The sequence below is a fragment of the Portunus trituberculatus genome, chromosome 18 (genome assembly GCF_017591435.1).
Source record: "Portunus trituberculatus isolate SZX2019 chromosome 18, ASM1759143v1, whole genome shotgun sequence".
Taxonomy (NCBI): Eukaryota; Metazoa; Arthropoda; class Malacostraca; order Decapoda; family Portunidae; genus Portunus; species Portunus trituberculatus.
Window position 1 is genome coordinate 4,803,430 of NC_059272.1, and position 18,862 is coordinate 4,822,291.

The 18,862-nt window shown below is 43.1% G+C and overlaps 1 protein-coding gene across 3 annotated transcripts; it reads right to left on the minus strand.

Annotated features, from left to right (window-relative positions):
• Positions 1-318: 318 nt before the first annotated feature.
• On the minus strand, positions 319-16,173 carry LOC123505602 (homocysteine S-methyltransferase 4-like). Of its 3 annotated transcripts, XR_006675210.1 has the most exons (8): positions 15,976-16,171; positions 15,281-15,496; positions 14,713-14,845; positions 2,478-2,658; positions 1,872-2,134; positions 1,310-1,527; positions 505-715; positions 319-466 (listed from the first exon to the last, which is right to left on the minus strand). XR_006675210.1 is itself a non-coding variant. In XM_045257125.1 (7 exons), exons 2-7 carry the CDS (start codon positions 15,319-15,321, stop codon positions 559-561), a joined length of 993 nt encoding a protein of 330 aa, XP_045113060.1. In that variant the 5' UTR covers positions 15,322-15,496; positions 15,976-16,171; the 3' UTR covers positions 319-558. The 3 variants fall into 3 exon arrangements, 2 of the variants coding, with proteins under 2 accessions (XP_045113060.1, XP_045113061.1); XM_045257125.1 differs by having other exon boundaries at positions 319-715; XM_045257126.1 differs by lacking the exon at positions 15,281-15,496 and having other exon boundaries at positions 319-715; positions 15,976-16,173.
• Between the last annotated feature and the right edge of the window lie 2,689 nt (positions 16,174-18,862).

Consider the following 18,862-nt stretch of genomic DNA (forward strand, 5'->3'; position numbering starts at 1 on the left):
AATCATAAAATTGTCACCTTTGTAAGTTGAGTTCGGAAACTGATTTGTATGTAAAATGAGTGAAACATTTGTTGATTTAGCAAGGTAAATAACACTCCAAAACAAACATGTACCAGGTAGGCAAAAACAAGAGAGAGAGAGAGAGAGAGAGAGAGAGAGAGAGAGATTTTTTAAAGTTTCAAAATTGTACAAAACTTTCTCCCCATTCCTTTTCATCTTTCAGGTATGAAAACCACTTAAATCCAACTCTTCCACACATTCCCAGTCTCTCCACACCCTCACAGCTCCACACAGCCCTAGGAATCCATTAAAACATGCTTTCCTTTTTCTGTCCTTTATTTCTCTTAACACCAGGAAAACAATTTAAAATCCACTTGTTCCGCATATATCCTGTCTCTCTACACCCACACAGTTCTATGCAGAATTAAGACTCCCTTCTCTTCCCAACTCTCTCTCTCTCTCTCTCTCTCTCTCTCTCTCTCTCTCTCTCTCTCTCTCTCTCTCAATAAGTAAAGAGTTCAAGTGCATTACAATACAGGTGTCATATAGTGAGCTGCCTTATGGATCAGGTAGGCTCCTCAACACACCAGCAATGTTAGCTATGTCAACAGGTCCCAGCCGACAGCAGCCTCCCACCAGCTGTGCCCCCATCTCTGCCCACACCCCCACCTCATCCAGGAAGGGCCATGAGATCTCATCTCCTCTTGCCTTCCACCTGAGGGAGATAAAGTTAACAGTTTTTGAGGGTTATAGAAAAAAGGTTTGGATGTACAGACTTACTTCAGAACTCTGCTTTAATATGACTTATATAATTGTTGCTATTAAGATTTGTTATGGACTGGTTAAAGCACAAGGGTTGGTGCAGGAAGCTGTCACACCTACACATGGCAGACCCTGTACAAAACACACATGCTTGTTTCCACCTGTCAGCTTTGTCCGTACACTTGTTCACTCTTCCAAAACTCCCAATTGACTCACCACTAACAGCCACATTAGTGAGTGTTTTCCAGTTATCCAACACTCTGTTTGAGAACCAATTCCTTCCTGTCTCTTATTAAAATATGACTTTATAAAGCTTGAACCCATCACTTCTGGTATTGATCAGGTTACTGACCTTGAGGCTTTTGTTCAGAGCAATCTTGTTACCTCCCTTATAACACTTCAGAACCTCCACCAGACCCCTTTTAAGTCACCTTTGTCATGTTCCCTGCACCACTTGAAGGCTTCCACCAGACCCACTCTTAGCCATCCATATTTCCCATGTAATGTTTGAAGACATCCACCAGACCTCCATAAACTCCACACTCACCCTTTCCCAGCCACCCATTCCTCCCCTGAGTTTGGATACACAACCCTGGGGAGAATCTTGGGGGAGGGGAGGAGCTGGCTAGCCTCCTGGAGCAGTGGGGTGATAAGATGGGGGGGAGAGCAGTTGACACCTACAGCTATCAACTGGTCTCTGCCTTGCTCATAACACGCCTTCACTGCCTCACCAAAATGGTCTCCATAACTTGTGTGTTTTGCATCCTGGAGAGAGAGAGAGAGAGAGAGAGAGAGAGAGAGAGAGAGAGAGAGAGAGAGAGAGAGAGAGAGAGAGAGAGAGAGAGAGAGAGAGAGAGAGAGAGATTTTGCAATTTTCTACTAATACTGCTATAACTATTACTGCTGCTGCTGGTGCTACTAGTATAACAAATAGTCCCTAGTGTAACCTAATATATAACTAAATACTATCACTACTACTATTACAATATTTACAACTACAACAAATATTATGACTATTAAAAACATGTACAGAAAATAAACATAACAACTACAGTTACTACTATTATAACCATACACATCAAGCCACTACCACCACCACTACCACCCACCTTACACGAGAAGGTGACCCAAGCCTTCAGGTCTGGAAACTCTCGCAAAAGCCCCAGAAGTGCCAGGGCCTCAGACAGTGCCGGCAAGGTCTCCAGTGCCACAACCCGCAGCCCCGCCCCTGCCAGTGCCTCCAAGCGAGGCCGGTGCCAGGTCATGAGGTCACTTTGGGTCATAGAGGGGATGTATGACCCTGTGTACTCTGACCCATCAGCCTGGCATGCTCCATAGGGCCCCACTGACCCTGCCACGACCTTGGGGTGATCTGGTGGTCAGGTTAGGTCATGTTAGCTCTAGAAATGTAAATGTGTGTGTGTGTGTGTGTGTGTGTGTGTGTGTGTGTGTGTGTGTGTGTGTGTGTGTGTGTGTGTGTGTGTGTGTGTGTGTGTGTGTGAGTGAACCAGTCAGTCTTTTTTCTTTATCCATCCCTCGTCTTTTTCCCTTCCACCTTTCTCTTCATCTATTTTTCCTCTTCTACCCTTCCTATTTCATCTCCTCCTCCTCCTCTTTTCCTTTCTTCTTCATTCAATCTCTCCTAATCTCTTTCTTTCCTCTTTCTCTACCTCTTTCTTCACTTTTCTCTCCCTTGTATCTTTCCTTCTTCTCACCTCCCCTCTCTCCCTTCTCAAACTCCTGCACAGCGTCAAGCGCCAGCGTGGCGGAGCGCCCAATGAGTGCCAAGGCTTCCTCCCGCGTGGTACTGAGGTGCTGCTGGAAGCCTGACACACTAGCCTGGTAACTGCCACACACCAGCACCTCTGCCCCTGCCTCCAGGAATGCTGTGTGCACCTATGGAAAGAGAGAGCGAGGGCATTACGTATATTGTGTGTGTAATAATAATAATAATAATAATAATAATAATAATAATAATAATAATAATAATAATGATAATAATAATAATAATAATAATATACGGTTTATTAGGAGTTGCAGTACATACATACTGAAAATATACATAGGGGGGCTGGGGGGACTTATGACTAGTATCCTAGTCTAGTGATTTATGGCTCGTACCATGGTGGTCAGTTCTAGTGGCCCTTGTGGGCATGAGGACGTTGTTGTGATGTGTGGTGTGGACAAGGCGAGGGGTGGCAGGGGGAAGGAGGCGAAGCCTCGAGTGACGTAGCAGGCTTCTGCCCAGTTTCAACAGGGCTTCTCGGTGTTTGTTAGACAGTCTGGGAAGGTTCAGAGCGGTCAGGGCGTGGTCATAGTTAGTATAAGCAGGGCCAAAGATGATCCTGCATGCCATTTTTTGTATATTCTGTGTGTGTGTGTGTGTGTGTGTGTGTGTGTGTGTGTTATCACAGCATTCGTCTCACGCCAATACCTTCATGCCTACTCACCCCGCCCTCGTCCAGTTCCTGCCTGTGCATCCTCACCACCTCATAGTTTGTCTCTCCTCACGCGCCAGTCAACCTCTTCCACTCTTTCATCCACCGTTAATCACCATCGCCACTCGTTCGCCAACCAGCCCATTCACCTCGCTCATTCTTCCCTCCTTCACTGGTTGAACCACCACGTCAGACTCCGACGCATTTCGGAGCCTCACCTCCAGGCCCCACGAGGCATCAACCGAGCTGAGGTCTGTCTGGAGCTGCGGAGCAATGTCAGTCTCACCCTTACTACCATCAGGATTATATCTCTCTCTCTGGGGCTCTGATAAACGGTTGAACACACCCTACCCCGGGATTGCAGGTGACTCCACGTGTCTCAGTGACACTACATAAGTGAACATACACCCATCAACACACACTCACATACACACACCACCCAGGACTCTTAGTTCAACTTAACTTTGAAGCCCTACTACTCCCACTGACCTCTACACACACACACACACACACACACCTATTTGCACCTTCAGTGCACATTTGGACCCAGATGATACTCGAGAACTAGTACAGGCAACCCCCGCTTAACGATGGGGTTACATTCCTAAAAACCCTTCGTTAAGCTAATTTTCGTTAAGCGAACCAATTATAACAAGTTTAAGCCCTGACTTGAACTTCCACTGAGAGTAAACAAAGCGAGAGTGCATCATAGTACAGTAAAAAGTTTAATGAAAGTAAAAATTATGAAGTTAAACATTTAGGCAGCTTAATTCAAGTCATTATAATGTACACTAATGAATGTATGTACATAACTTTATAATGTTGATGATCTTAAATCTATGAAGGGAGGGAAAGTGAAACGGGAAAGTCACTAACCGGCAACCTGTGGAATGTAAACAAACGACGCATCATTGTACCGCATACAAAAACTTCTGTACCACATTTCCACAAGGCTTTCCATTTTATCCATTGTAGAGTCATAAGTTCAAGTGGCTCTTTTAGCTTGCAAGGAAGATACAGTCTCACCAGCCTTCTTAATAGAGTCTGCTGACTTGAAAATAGTAGAGTCAGTAGATGGAGTCAAGATGGTGGCCAGCAATGCTATTAGTTTTCTCGCCTCTCTCGTGTCTGTGAATAATGTCCAGCTTCACTTCGAGAGTAAGAGACTTCGTAGTCTTCTTAGCAATGCTAGGTGACATTGCAGGGTGTTTTGGTGGTAAGTTGAGCGAGGGAAGACGAGCTGCTGCTGACGCTGTTATTGTTTTGAACAGGGGAAGTGAGTGGTGCGCGTTTTGTTCATGAGAGGCGGTGGTGTATTAAAAAGCCTGTCGGCTTGCATGATATGGCGGTGCTTTCAAACTTGGAAAAAATTAACTGGATAAAACTTTGTTAAAGCGAGTTTGGTGTTCGTTAAACGAGCAGATGGTAGTAAAATGAAACATTCGTTGTAGCGAAATTTTGTTGTGTGAACCTTCATTGAGTGGGGGTTGCCTGTACTGTAATTATCCATTGTCCTATTTCTTTTGCCTAAGTTTCTGTAAACAATAATCTATTTTTGGGGAATTGCTTGTTTGCTTACTGACTCTCCTAGGCAAGGCAGAGGTATGGGTCGTGACAGTGTGTGTGTGTGTGTGTGTGTGTGTGTGTGTGTGTGTGTGTGTGTGTGTGTGTGTGTGTGTGTTTGTTTGTTTGTTTGTTTGTTTGTTTGTTTGTTTGTTTGTTTGTTTGTTTGTTTGTTTGTTTGTTTGTTTGTTTGTTTGTTTGTTTGTTTGTTTGTTTGTTTGTTTGTTTGTTTGTGTGTGTGTGTGTGTGTGTGTGTGTGTGTGTGTGTGTGTGTGTGTGTGTGTGTGTGTGTGTGTGTGTGTGTGTGTGTGTGTGTGTGTGTGTGTGTGTGTGTGTGTGTGTGTGTGTGTGTGTGTGTGTGTGTGTGTGTGTGTGTGTGTGTGTGTGTGTGTGTGTGTGTGTGATGGTAATAGACACATACATACAGGTAGATATTAACAATTTACGTCATAAAAATCACCTCTGCTGTGGAGAGCACTCACATGAGATACTGCCACACCACGCCGAACGCCAGTTGCTTACATTTCGCCACGCCAGGTGGACGTGCGGTTGGGATTTGTCCTCTCCCCTCTTCGCTTCCTTTCTTGCTTCCGTGGCCACGTCACCTGTCACAGCAGGTACAGTGCCTACTATCCGTGATCCGAGTTGGGAGTGGTATAGTGCCTTCAATGATAGTTTTTATGTTCATTACTTAAATGCAAACGAGCTTACGGCTTGTTTTGGATTGCAGTCGTCGTCCAGCTGTTTCCCATGTCGTCCTCTGACTCTGGGACTGTGTGGGCCAGCATGCCTCTTGGGCCCTCTCTTGCTCACAGGAGGGCCAGTGGTTCATCCCAGGACCGTCGCAGCAGGGACAGTGGCACAGACCGTGGTGTTGCAGTCTCCGCAGGCAGGAGGGTGTCACAGCACTCGTCCCGTCATGGCGCTCGCCTCATGGGTGCAGGCAGCGCCGCCACCGACCCTCAGCCCACAACCACACAGGCTTCTGCCCCACAGTGGTACTTGGTTTTGGATGCCCTCGCCGAGTTGAGGAGTGAGATCAACCTGCTCAAGGCCGACAGGGGGGTCTCCCCCTCGGTGTCACGGACTCCTGTGGCCCCCAGTGCCTCTCCCTCTCCCCAGCCTTGGGCGGTGAATGAGGGTGTCGGCCCCTCTCGGGGGACGACTACGATGGGCTCCCTTGGCAGTTTTTCTGGTTTTGTGGATGAAGCCAGTTGTGATGAGGAAGATGTTGGACTGCCGCCCCCTGCTGAGGGGCCCTTGCATCACAGTGCAAAGGTGTTTGGCCCCCCTGAGGTGCACTCGGAGTGATTGACGGTAAGATGGCGGACATGGTGAACTTTCTTTTCGATCATGGTTTGCGTGAGGAGGACCACAGATCTATTTGTGAGGATGTGTGCGTGTTGAGGCCCTCCAATTGTCCTGCCCTGGCCCTGGTGGAGTGCAACCCCAAGATTTTGGACGCTTTGAGGGGTGAGGCCAGGAAGACCGATTTTTGTATGAAGGAGGTGAGTAAAGACATTCTAAGGGCGGCGACTATTATTACCAAGTCGCTCCTGGCCCTGAAAAAGGTGGCACAGGAAGAACATCACACTGTTGTGGCCCAGGAGGTGGGTTTGATTAATGGTGCCTTGGCTTTGTTAGGCAATGCTAACTTCCGTAAGAACTTGGCTAGACGGTTCGTCATGAAATGAGAACTTAATCATAAGTTCATACATCTCTGCACGGAGAAGGTACTGATGACTCGCTTCCTTTTTGGGGATGATGTGTCCAAGAATGTAAAGCAGATAGAGGAGTCAGTAAAGCTGAAGGCTATCATTACAGGAAAGAGGACGCCCTTCTCATGGCGTTTTCCTGGCAGCAGGACGAGAGGCCTGGGGCACAGTGTTTCCTCCCGGGGGTTCTCTGCCAGATTTCAATCTTATGGCTTCCGGAGGTCTGCCTTCAGGGGTGCTCAACAGGCTTCCCAGGGGTTCCACCACATGGACTAAAAAAACGGCAAGAGCCGGAGCAGCTCCAGGCCCCGGCAGTAACTCAGGCAAGTGATTATTTTGAAGGTGGTAGACTTCAGATTCATTGGTGAGTGGTGCAAGCTTACCAGTGATCCCATTATCTTGGATTATGTACAACATTTCCATCTGAATATTAATGTGGAGCTCATCAGACATTTATTTTCGTCTAATTTGGAGTACCGGTTTAGTAAGGTGGAGCAGGATATCATTACTGGTGGAATTCTAAAATTACTTGAGCTTAAGGTAATTTCTGTCAGAGTTAGACAGGCAGAACAGGTTATTTCCCCCGGTTTTTTGAGGAGAAAGAAGAATGGGGAATATAGGATGGTCCTGAACTTAGAAAAACTTAATTTACACATCCCATACCAACATTTTAAAATGGAGGACTTTGAGCAAGCTGTTAGGCTTATTAATGCTGGTGATTTTTTGGCTTCTGTGGATTTACGGCATGCCTATTACTCCATTAAGTTCACGGAAGAACAGCAAAGGTTTCTCTGTTTCTCTTGGCAGGGTACTATTTACCAGTTCAATTGTCTCCCTAATGGGGTATCAGAAGGCCCCAGAATTTTCACCAAGCTCATGAAGCCAGTTTATTTGGCTCTGAGAAATAAGGGTTACACTATTACCAGCTACATCGATGACTCCCTTATTTGCAGTAGCTCAAGGGCAGGTTGCCTGTCATGTGTGCAGGACACTATTGATCTTTTGAGGAAACTGGGGTTTTGTATTAATGAGGATAAATCAGTCTTGGTCCCAACTCAGTGCATTGAGTATTTGGGCAATATTATTGACACTGTGACCATGAAAATTTCTCTCCCAGTTCGCAGAGTGTTGACTTTAGTGCAAGCTTGTGAAGCACTTATGAGCAAAGCTGTAGCTCAGATCAGACAGGTGGCTCGTGTCATTGGCCTTTTGGTTGCAGCCACCTCAGCGGTCCCACTCAGTAAACTGCACTACAGGGTACTTGAGAAGGCCAAAATTGCAGCATTACAGCAAGCCCATGGGAATTTTGACACGATGATGAATATTTCAGAAGATATGAAGACCGAACTTCTTTGGTGGTGCACTAATGCAGCCACCCAGGAAAGGGACATCTTTAGGTCTGGTACTGACATTGAGGTGTTCACAGATGCATCCTCAGTAGGATGGGGTGGAAGCCTACACCTGCTGTCTACAGGGGGTAGTTGGTCATTGGAGGAACATTCCTTGCATATTAATTCATTAGAGCTTAAAGCAATATTGTTCACTCTGCAGGCATTTACGCAGGAATTAAGCAACAGGCATGTTAAGGTGTTTTGCGATAACACCATGGCAGTTACTTATGTTAATGAAATGGGTGGCACCAAATCAAAATCATGTAATGACATTGCTATCCTCATTTGGGACTGGTGTGTAGTTCACAATGCATGGGTTACGTGTTCCCACATCCCAGGAAACGACAACCTGGTGGCTGATGCAGAGTCCTGCAAACTTAACTGCTGGCATGAGTGGAAATTGGATGTCTCTACTTTTAGATTGCTTTGCAATGTCTTTGGCTCCCCCTCTATTGATCTTTTTGCATCACGCCTTAACAGACAGATCACCCCATTTTGCTCCTGGAAACCCGACCCAGAAGCAGAATACTATGATGCCTTTTCACTCAATTGGTCGAGTTTTCCCCTTCCTTACCTGTTTCCTCCATTCTCATTAATTTCTAGGTGCCTCTAGAAAATTCGGGCAGAGCAAACAAAGGGGTGGATCGTGGTTCCTTTTTGGACGTCACAGCCTTGGATGGGCATGCTTCTTGGCATGCTAATCAATCACCTCAGGCTGATAAGAAAATCGAAGGACATCCTGATACATCCCTTCTCGGCAGAGAGTCATCCTCTTATGGGTCACACTCAGTTGATGTCTTGTCTTCTGTCCGGGAATCCCTTCGAGCATGAGGCATTCATTCAGAGGGTGCGAGGATCATCATGGCATCTTGGAAGCCAGGCACAGAGAAGCAGTACTGTACACATCTCAAGAGGTGGTCACAGTTTTGTGGTGCAGGGGATATCAATTCCCTTAATCCCACTGTGCCAGACATTATCAACTTCTTGACGCTTTACTTTACCAAGGGTTTGGGTTACAATTCCATTAACACAGCGAGAGGGGCCTTGTCCTCGTTGGGCATTTTGATGGATGGATTTCCAGTGGGTCGCCACCCACTTGTCATTATATTTTTGAAGGGGATTTTCAATCTACGGCCACCAGCACCAAGGTATAACAAGACGTGGGATGTCTCACTGGTGCTTAAAAAATTAAGGTCCTGGTATCCCCTACACTCCCTCTCACTAAAGGAACTTACCTTTAAGCTAGTTATGCTGATGGCACTGACTCAGGCTGCTAGGATTCAGACCCTTCAGTTACTTATGTTCTGTGGCATTGACACGGCAGAATCTTCCATTACGATCCAGTTGGGGGATAACATTAAGCAATGTAGGCCTAATTTCAACATTCAACATATTACTTTCACACCTTATGTGAAGGATGCTAGCCTTTGTGTGTGCGAGACCCTGCGGGCTTCCATTCATAGAACAGCGAAATTCAGACACAATCTCTTACAGGGGGACAAAAAGTTAATCCTAAGTTTTGTGAAACCACATAAACCTGTCTCTAAGGACACCATCGCTAGGTGGATTAAGATGATGTTGGGCATGGCTGGTATTGATACCAATATTTTCACTGCAGGCAGTGTCCGACTAGCAGCGGCTTCAAAAGCAAAGGCTTTGGCAGTACCTGTCAACATGATCATGGAGAGGGCTGGTTGGACTCAGGAGGCCACTTTTGCTAGATTATATGATAAACAAATTGTTCCAGGTTCAGACCCTTTTCAGGATGCTATTTTGCACTTTGACCAGTAAGGTTTTCTGTGGATTTTTTTTTGGACTTAGGTGTGTACTTATGTATTCAAGATGTATTTATATTTTCTTTTTTTTGTCATGACTTGATCTCTTTGTTGGGGGTGACACCTCAACTCTTGGAAGGTTATGGTGGCACATGGGTATTTTGCAGAGGCTATTTGGTTTGTAAATTCCTATGTCATTTCCGGGTTGTTTATGCACATTAAACTTTTGGCTAAAGGCAATCAGGAAATAGTTTGCTTTTCCAAGATTGAAATCATGACCAAACTTCAGGTGCGACACCCACATGGCTTTAAAACCTCATGTGAGTGCTCCCCACAGTAGAGGTGATTTTATGACATAAAATTTATAAGTATGCGAGATTTACCGTAGGTCAGTTGAAGTATGCAGGTAATTTTACGAATATCACCTCTGCTGCTTTGGGCAGCATTCACATGCCCTCCTCTTCCCCCCTTTTTTTCCATTTTTGCATTGTGTTACACATTTGTGGTTATTTCTTATGTTTTATGTCATGTGGGTGGTCGCAGGGTTTAAAGTCTGGCGTTTGGCGTGGTGTGGCAGTATCTCATGTGAATGCTCCCCAAAGCAGCAGAGGTGATATTCGTAAAATTACCAGCATACTTCAACTGACCTACGGTAAGTCTCGCATACTTATAAATTTTCCCTGTAAGTCTGGTTGGTGACATCTCCAGCACTGTGACACCAGTAAACAGTCTCTCACTTCAGTGCAGCTCATGCCAGTTGAATGAAAAGCAACAAGTGTTTGTCCAAAGACTTCCTGTGCTAGCACTGGCATTGACAGCATCACCAAACTGTTTGTTTGCCCACCAGTGGGTCACACTGCACATTGGGAACAGTGCACATCATTACTACCATGCGGCCCACTGTTTGGCTTACTCTTTTGTTGATATTTATGCATACTCTTTGACCTGTTAGTGAAGGAATCTCAGAATGTTTATAGACCAAGTCAGGAAATTGTTATTGATGAGTCTGTATGTACCATTCCCAGGTCAAACATCTGTTGGACAGCATATTCCAGGAAAGAGACATACGTATGGATTGAAGCATATAAAGAAGTATAAACTGTGTACTACATAGGCTTGGACATGGAATGTGGAGCTGTACTGCGGTACGTGTGAAAAGTACGACTCCTTGGGAAACACCATGTCAGTTGTAAGATTGATGTTGCCTATTCTGGACATAGGGTTTATCCCCCATCCACACTGACAACTTTTGTACATCTTGCAAACTATCTATCACACATGAGACACATCTCTGTAGCACAGTGCATGCCTTTTACACACAGCTTCCTTCTAGAACAGGTTGCCAAAGTGAGAATCAAGACAGGCAAAGCAACTACTCTTGAAAATTATGAAGATATCAAAGCCTTCAATTGATAAAAAGAATGTGTTCACACTACCAACAATTTCTAAGTAAGATGACAAATTCATTGCAATAAGTAAGATTTCAAAAAATGGGCAAGAAGGCAAGGAAAGGAGTTGAGGTCTTAGATGAAATGTCATTGTCTTGTCTAAGGAAAAATAGAAAGTGGCACAAGAAAATTGCAATGGAGTTACGCACAGGAAGTTGTGTAGTAAGTAAACATTCAATGTAAACTGTACTAGTCTATTCTTCAGTTCCTTCTTTCTTTTGTTTCATTACCATGTTTGTCCAAGGTTTCCATTGCTTGTTTTATTATTATTACAATTTTTTTTTTTTATGATCACTGCAACAAGGGAAAAATGCAAATTAATATATCTTTCTCACATGCATTAGGTAAAGTTTAGGAAAGTAGCTAAGTACTCATCAAACTAAGTTTATTATGGTTATTACACCTCCTGAGTATTGGAAGTGTACAATGTAATACAATTGCTATTAATATTATAAAAAGACATGATACACAAAAAACTGATGCGCAAGCAACCATCAGATCATGTCGCAGGTAACGCGTTGAACAGTACAGTCAAGGTCAATAAATACATAATACAGACATCAAATACAAACATGGATGAGTTAACAGTATGATCAGACATAATGAAAGGCCAAAATACACACACACACACACACACACACACACACACACACACACACACACACACACACACACACACACACACACAGTGAAAGACGACCTATGGGAATCTATAAGATGGGAGATGGTGTAGAACTGGAGAAAGTCAAAAAGGAAAAGGACTTAGGAGTGACGATGGAAGAAAACAATCAACCAGTAAGCCATATTGATAGAATTTTTAGAGAAACATATAATTTGCTGAGGAATATTGGAGTAGCATTTCACTACATGGACAAAGAAATGATGAAGAAATTGATAAATACTATAATAAGACCTAGATTGGAATATGCAGGAGTAGTGTGGACCCCTCATAAAAAGAAACACATAAGAAAATTGGAGAGGCTACAAAAAATGGCTACAAGAATGGTCCCAGAACTTGAAGGGATGACATATGAGGAGAGACTAAAGGCTATGGATCTACCAACCTTGGAACAAAGAAGGGAGAGAGGAGACCTGATACAAGTCTATAAATTGATCAACGGAATGGACCAAGTGGATAATGAGAAACTGATCTTGAGAGAAGAATATGACATCCGAAGCACAAGATCGCATAGTAAAAAGCTGAGAAAGGGAAGATGTCTGAGAGATATTAAAAATATAGTTTCCGCAGAGATGTATTGAGACGTGGAACAGTTTAGATGAAGAAGTAGTGTCTGCAACGAGTGTGCACACTTTTAAAGTAAGATTGGATAGGTGTAGATATGGAGACGGGGCCACACGAGCATAAAGCCCAGGCCCTGTAAAACTACAACTAGGTAAATACAACTAGGTAAATACACACACACACACACACACACACACACACACACACACACACACACACACACACACACACACACACACACACACACACGAAAGAATTCAAGGAACCACTACAAAGATGGTCCCTGAGATAAAGGATCTTCCCTATAAAGAAAGACTAAAGGAAATAGAACTACAAACTTTGAAGGATAGACAGGAAAGAGAAGACCTAATAATGATGTATAAGTTAGTAAACTGTATGGAAAAGATAGATTGACAAGATCTGGTATCACTGACAGAGGATGGAGGTAGACGAACAAGAGGACACTCCAACATCATGAAAAGTAAGTATCTGAGGAACATGAAGGAGTTCAGTTTTACACATAGGACAGTGGACATCTGGGATGGATTGAGTGAAGAGATTGTAGCAGTAGAAAGTGTGCATAAATTTAAGAAAAAGTTGGATAAATCTAGATATGGAGACAGGTCACTAAGAATCCTGGTTGAACCCTGTAATATAGTACAACTAATAATACACACACACACACACAGTAATACACACACATACACATACACATACGCAGAATACTGAAAGAATGTAGGGAAGAACTAGCAAGTCCAATATACAACATCATAAAATGCTCAATAGAAAATGGAACAGTGCCAGTGGAGTGGAAAAGAGCTGAGGTGGTTCCCATATATAAGAGCGGAAGGAAGGAAGAACCTTTAAATTACAGGCCGGTATCACTAACTAGTGTAATATGCAAGATGTGTGAAAAAGTAATAAAGAAGCAATGGATATCGAGTTTCTTGAAGACAACAAAATATTATCAAATAGCCAATTTGGTTTTAGAAAAGGTCGGTCATGTGTGACAAATTTATTGAGTTTCTACTCTAGAATAGTTGATAAAGTACAAGAGAGAGAGGATGGGTTGACTGTATTTATTTAGATCTAAAAAAGGCTTTTGATAAAGTGCCACATGAAAGATTACTATGGAAGTTAGAGGAGAAGGGTGGCTTAAAAGGAAGCACATTGAGATGGATGAAGAATTACTTAAGGGGGAGAGAAATAAGGACGATAGTTAAAGATATGAAGTCCAAGTGGAGAACAGTAGACAGCGGAGTGCCACAGGGGTCAGTATTGGCACCAATACTTTTTCTCGTATATATAAATGACATGCCAGAGGGAGTGAACAGCTACATAAATCTGTTTATGGACGATGCGAAACTGTGCAGAGTCATTAAACAAAAAGAGGATTGTGAAATACTACAGGAAGACTTAAACAAGATCTGGAAATGGAGCAAAAAATGGGAGATGGAATTCAATGTGGACAAAAGCCATGTCATGGAAATGGGAAAAAGTGAAAGACGACCAGTGGGAATCTATAAGATGGGAGATGGAGTAGAACTAGAAAAAGTAAAAAAGGAAAAGGACTTGGGAGTGACAATGGAAGAAAATAATCAACCAGTTAGCCATATTGATAGAATTTTCAGAGAGACGATAATTTGCTAAGGAATATTGGAGTAGCATTTCACTATATGGACAAGGAAATGATGAAGAAATTGATAAGTACTAAAATAAGACCTAGATTGGAATATGCAGGAGTTGTGTGGACTCCCCATAAAAAGAAACACATAAGAAAATTAGAGAGACTACAAAAAATGGCTACAAGAATGGTTCCAGAATTTAAAGGGATGGCATATGAGGAGAGACTAAAGGCAATGGATCTACCAACCTTGGAGCAGAGAAGAGAGAGAGGATCTGATACAAGTTTATAAATTGATTAATGGAATGGATGAAGTGGATAATGAGAAACTGATCCTGAGAGAAGAATATGACTTTAGAAGCACAAGATCGCATAGTAAGAAACTAAGGAAGTGACGATGTCTGAGAGATGTTAAAAAATTTAGTTTCCCGCAAAGATGTGTTGAGACTTGGAACAGTTTGAGAGAGGAAGTGGTATCAGCAAAGAGTGTACATAGTTTTAAAGAAAAATTGGATAAGTGTAGATATGGAGACGGGACCACACGAGCATAAAGCCCAGGCCCTGTAAAACTACAACTAGGTAAATACAACTAGGTAAATACACACACACACAGACAGGATACTATAAGCAATACAACCAAGTAAATACACAGTTAGTTAGTTATACAAAATAAAATAAAAATCACCAACAAACCTCAAAACACCAACAGAAGAATAGACTCAAATAATCAACACAATTCTTGACCTAACACACCTTCTTAATGGCATGTGGGTGTGTTGCCAGCAGCCGTGCACTCCACAACGGGTCCCCATCCACCTCATATCCACCAGCCTGCAGTGTGGAAGCCAGCCCACCATCCACCACTGTGTAACGGCTGCCTAACATTCTGTGTGTGAAAGTGGAGTGGGAGGAGACGTGAGAAATAATGGAATAGGGTTTTTGTGTGTTTGTCTCTCTCTCTCTCTCATCTTATCTTGTAACTCCTCAGCTATATCAGTTCCCTCTCATTTCTTCTTTAACTATCATTCTCCTCATCATGTCTCCCTTCTCTTCTCTTCTCTAACTGTCCTAATAATAATAATTGCAGTCATTACTTTCTCTCTCGTCCTCACTTCTCTGACTGTCCTAATAATTACTGTCATTACACTCTCTCTTTTTCTTTTCCTCCTCCTTTCTTCACTAACTGTCTAAATAATAATTGCTGTCATTGCTCTCTCTCTGACCATAATAATAATCCAAATAATATAATACAACCCCTCCCACTCCCTCTCCCTAACCATAATAACAACAACAGACATAATATAAAACCTCTTTCTCTCACCTCAATACTGCAGGATCTCCCGTCTCCGCCGCCTGACACATGCACCCACACAAGCCAAGAACCCTACGACTGCCAAACCCGTCAACACCACTATAGCCGTCCAGTCCCCCAGGTCGTAGTGGTGCTGGGAGAGGTCGGCAGCTTCCACAGGTGACACTAGCAGTGGTAGTAGTGGTAGTAATAGTAGCAATGGTGACTTCATGCTGTTGTGACGCTCTGGTGAAAAGTTTTGACTGTTATAGGAGTTACGAGGTTTTTTTTTAAAATTTTCTAAGGCATATTTTCACTAGTTTTCAAAGTTTCTGGTAATTCTACTTGAACGGTGTGGGTTTTCAAGGGTATTTCTTATGGCTCTAATGGCAGATTAGCGACTTTTTTGCATGATTTAAATTGAGAACTAGATTAGTTATCTCTGTGGCCTTGGAAAAGTCGTGATGAGTGAGCAGAGCGTCTTTATCGGTGTTTTTATGGCTCTAGAGAACGATTAACAAAATTTCCACTTTATCAACAGGAGAAGCACTATTGGGAACCCGGCTGTGTGACCTGGGAAAAACAGAGCTGAGGTCTGCTGCGTCTGTTACTACTCAGCCTGCCTGCCAGCCCTCTACCTGTGCTGCACTTATCTCTTACACTCAAACACAATTCCTGCTGGTCTTAACTTCACAAAGTACAAGGCAACAACATACACCACGCACCTCAGTCCACACCTGCAACACACCGCCGCACGACACACAACGCCACTCCACCTCTTCAATCTTCACTGTTCAGTATCCTGTGGGTGATGTGTTGACATCTTGAGCTTGGCGCCACACTCGGCAGCTGAAGGCGACTGGTTATATTGGGTACACCCAAGATGTATTAGACTTACATCTTGGGGTACACCGCTCCACAGCTCCGCCTAACTCCTTCCTTCCCAGCAGCAACCATGCCCAAAGAAGTAAAAACACAAGTAAAAAAGAAACATTATCTTTCATGTTAATTGCCAATAGGTACACTACTCCTGGCACTCTATGTACATTCATTCCAGCAGGGACTCCTCTGACTCAACCATTCTGCCATTATTAGGCAAAGGATAAAAAAAAAATAATAATAATAATATTTGAGTCATTGATAAATTTATTGTTGCATTGAAAAAGAAATACAACAAAGGAGGAGGATGGGGTTTGCCACCCGCTCCCTGTGCACATACTTAATTTAGGGTAGTGTATCAAAAACATAAAGAAGATGGGATAGTTGTCTGGAAGATTGTGACGAGCTGATAGATGGAGGAATTGAGTTTTCGAAGCATTAAGCACTACTAAGTTTTCTCTGTCCCAAGGACATATTAGATGTCAAGCGTTCTGTGGGGTCCCTGCGTGATCAGCCTGTTGAATTCCTTAAGAGTTGGTCGTCTCTGAAAAGACGGAAAAGTGCAGTGTCATCAGTGTAAGAGTGGATACGGTAAAAAGTTTGGTTAAGATAATTGATGAGTAATAAAAAAAAAAAAAAGTGGGTGATAGAACAGAACCCTGAGGCATACCACTGTTAATAGATTTAGGAGAACAGTACCCGTCTACCACAGCAACAATAGAACGGTCGGCAAGGAAACTTGAGATAAAGTTGCAGAGAGAAGGATAGAAACCGTAGGAGGGCAGTTTTGAAATTAGAGCTTTGTGCTAGACTCTATCAAAAGCTTTTGACATGTCTAACGCAACAGCAAAAGTTTCACCGAAATTTCTAAAAGAGGATGACCAAGACTTAGTAAGGAAAGCCAGAAGATTACCAGTAGAACGGCCATAACGGAAGCCATACTGATGATCAGATAGAAAATTGTGTACTGACAGATGTTTGAGAATCTTCCGATTGAGAATATTTAAAAAACTCTAGACAAACAAGAGATTAAAGATATATGGAAGTAGTTTGAGGGATTAGAACGGTCTTGTGTACTTTATATCTCTTCCCAGATTCATGCCAAGTCTGTTCTTTAACTTGCCAAACACTCCTTCATAAATAGAAAATGTCAAAATCTTTCAAAATCTAACTCCCCTTGAGAGTTCTGGCATCTGGCCAAAAACATCTCCAATAACTTTACTTCTTCATCTTTCCCTTCTTTATTTCATCCTCTTCTGTGAAGCTGATCTTTTCTCTCAAACCTTTGCTAACAACTCCACCTTAGATGATTCTGGGCTTGTCCCTCCCTCTCCTCATCTCTCTGACTATTTTATGTTTTCAATCAAGATTCTTCTTAATGATGATTTCCATGCCCTAGCTGGCCTAAACCCTCGGAAGACTTATGGACCTGATGGAGTCCCTCCTATTGTTCTCAAAAATTGTGCTTCCGTTCTTGCACCTTGCCTTGCCAAACTCTATCAACTACGTCTGTCGACTTCTACCTTCCCTTCTTGCTGGAAATTTGCCTACATTCAGCCTGTTTCTAAAAAGATGACAGTTCTAATCCCTCAAACTACTTTCATATATCTTTAATCTCTTGTTTGTCTAATGTTTTTAATGTATCCTCAATAGGAAGATTCTCAAACATCTATCTGATCATCAGTATGGCTTCCGTTATGGCCGTTCTACTGGTAATCTTCTGGCTTTCCTTACTAAGTCTTGGTCATCCTCTTTTAGAAATTTCGGTGAAACTTTTGCTGTTGCATTAGACATGTCAAAAGCTTTTGATAGAGTCTAGCGCAAAGCTCTAATTTCAAAACTGCCCTCCTACGGTTTCTTTTCTTCTCTCTGCAACTTTATCTCAAGTTTCCTTGCCGACCGTTCTATTGTTGCTGTGGTAGACCGGTACTGTTCTCCTAAATTTATTGACAGTGGTGTGCCTCAGGGTTCTGTTCTATCACCCACTCTTCTTTTTTCATTATTCATTAACGATCTTCTTAATCAAACTTTTTACCGTATCCACTCCTACGCTGATGATACCACCCTGAACTTTTCTCCGTCTTTTCTGAGACGACCAACTCTTAAGGAATTCAACATGCAGATCACGCAGGGACGCCACAGAACGCTTGACTTCTGACATTCCTAAGATGTCTGATTGGAACAGAGAAAACTTAGTAGTGCTCAATGCCTCAAAAACTCAATTCCTCTATCTATCAGCTCGACACAACCTTCCAGACAACTATCCCCTCTTCTTCAGTGACAATCAGTTCCCAACTTCTCCACTGAATATCCTCGGTTTGTCTTTTACTCATAATCTAAACATATCATCTCACGCTAAAGCACCTTCTATGAAATTAGGCGTTTTGAGGTGTCTCCGCCAGTTTTCTCGTTCCTCCAACTACAAACTCTGTACAAGGGCCTTATCCGTCCGTGAATGGAATACTCTTCGCATATTTGGAGTGGTTCCACTCACACAGTTTTATTCGATAGGGTGGAATCAAAAGCTTTTCGTCTCGTCATCACCCCTCCTCTGATTGACTGTTTTCAGCCTCTTTCTCACCGCCGGAATGTTGCATCCTTTGCTACCTTTTATCACTGTTTTCACGCTAACTGCTCTACTGATTTTGCTTATTTGCATGCCTCCCCTCCTCCTGTGGCCTCGCTGCACAAGGCTTTCTTCTTCCTTATACCCCTATTCTGTCCAGTTCTCTA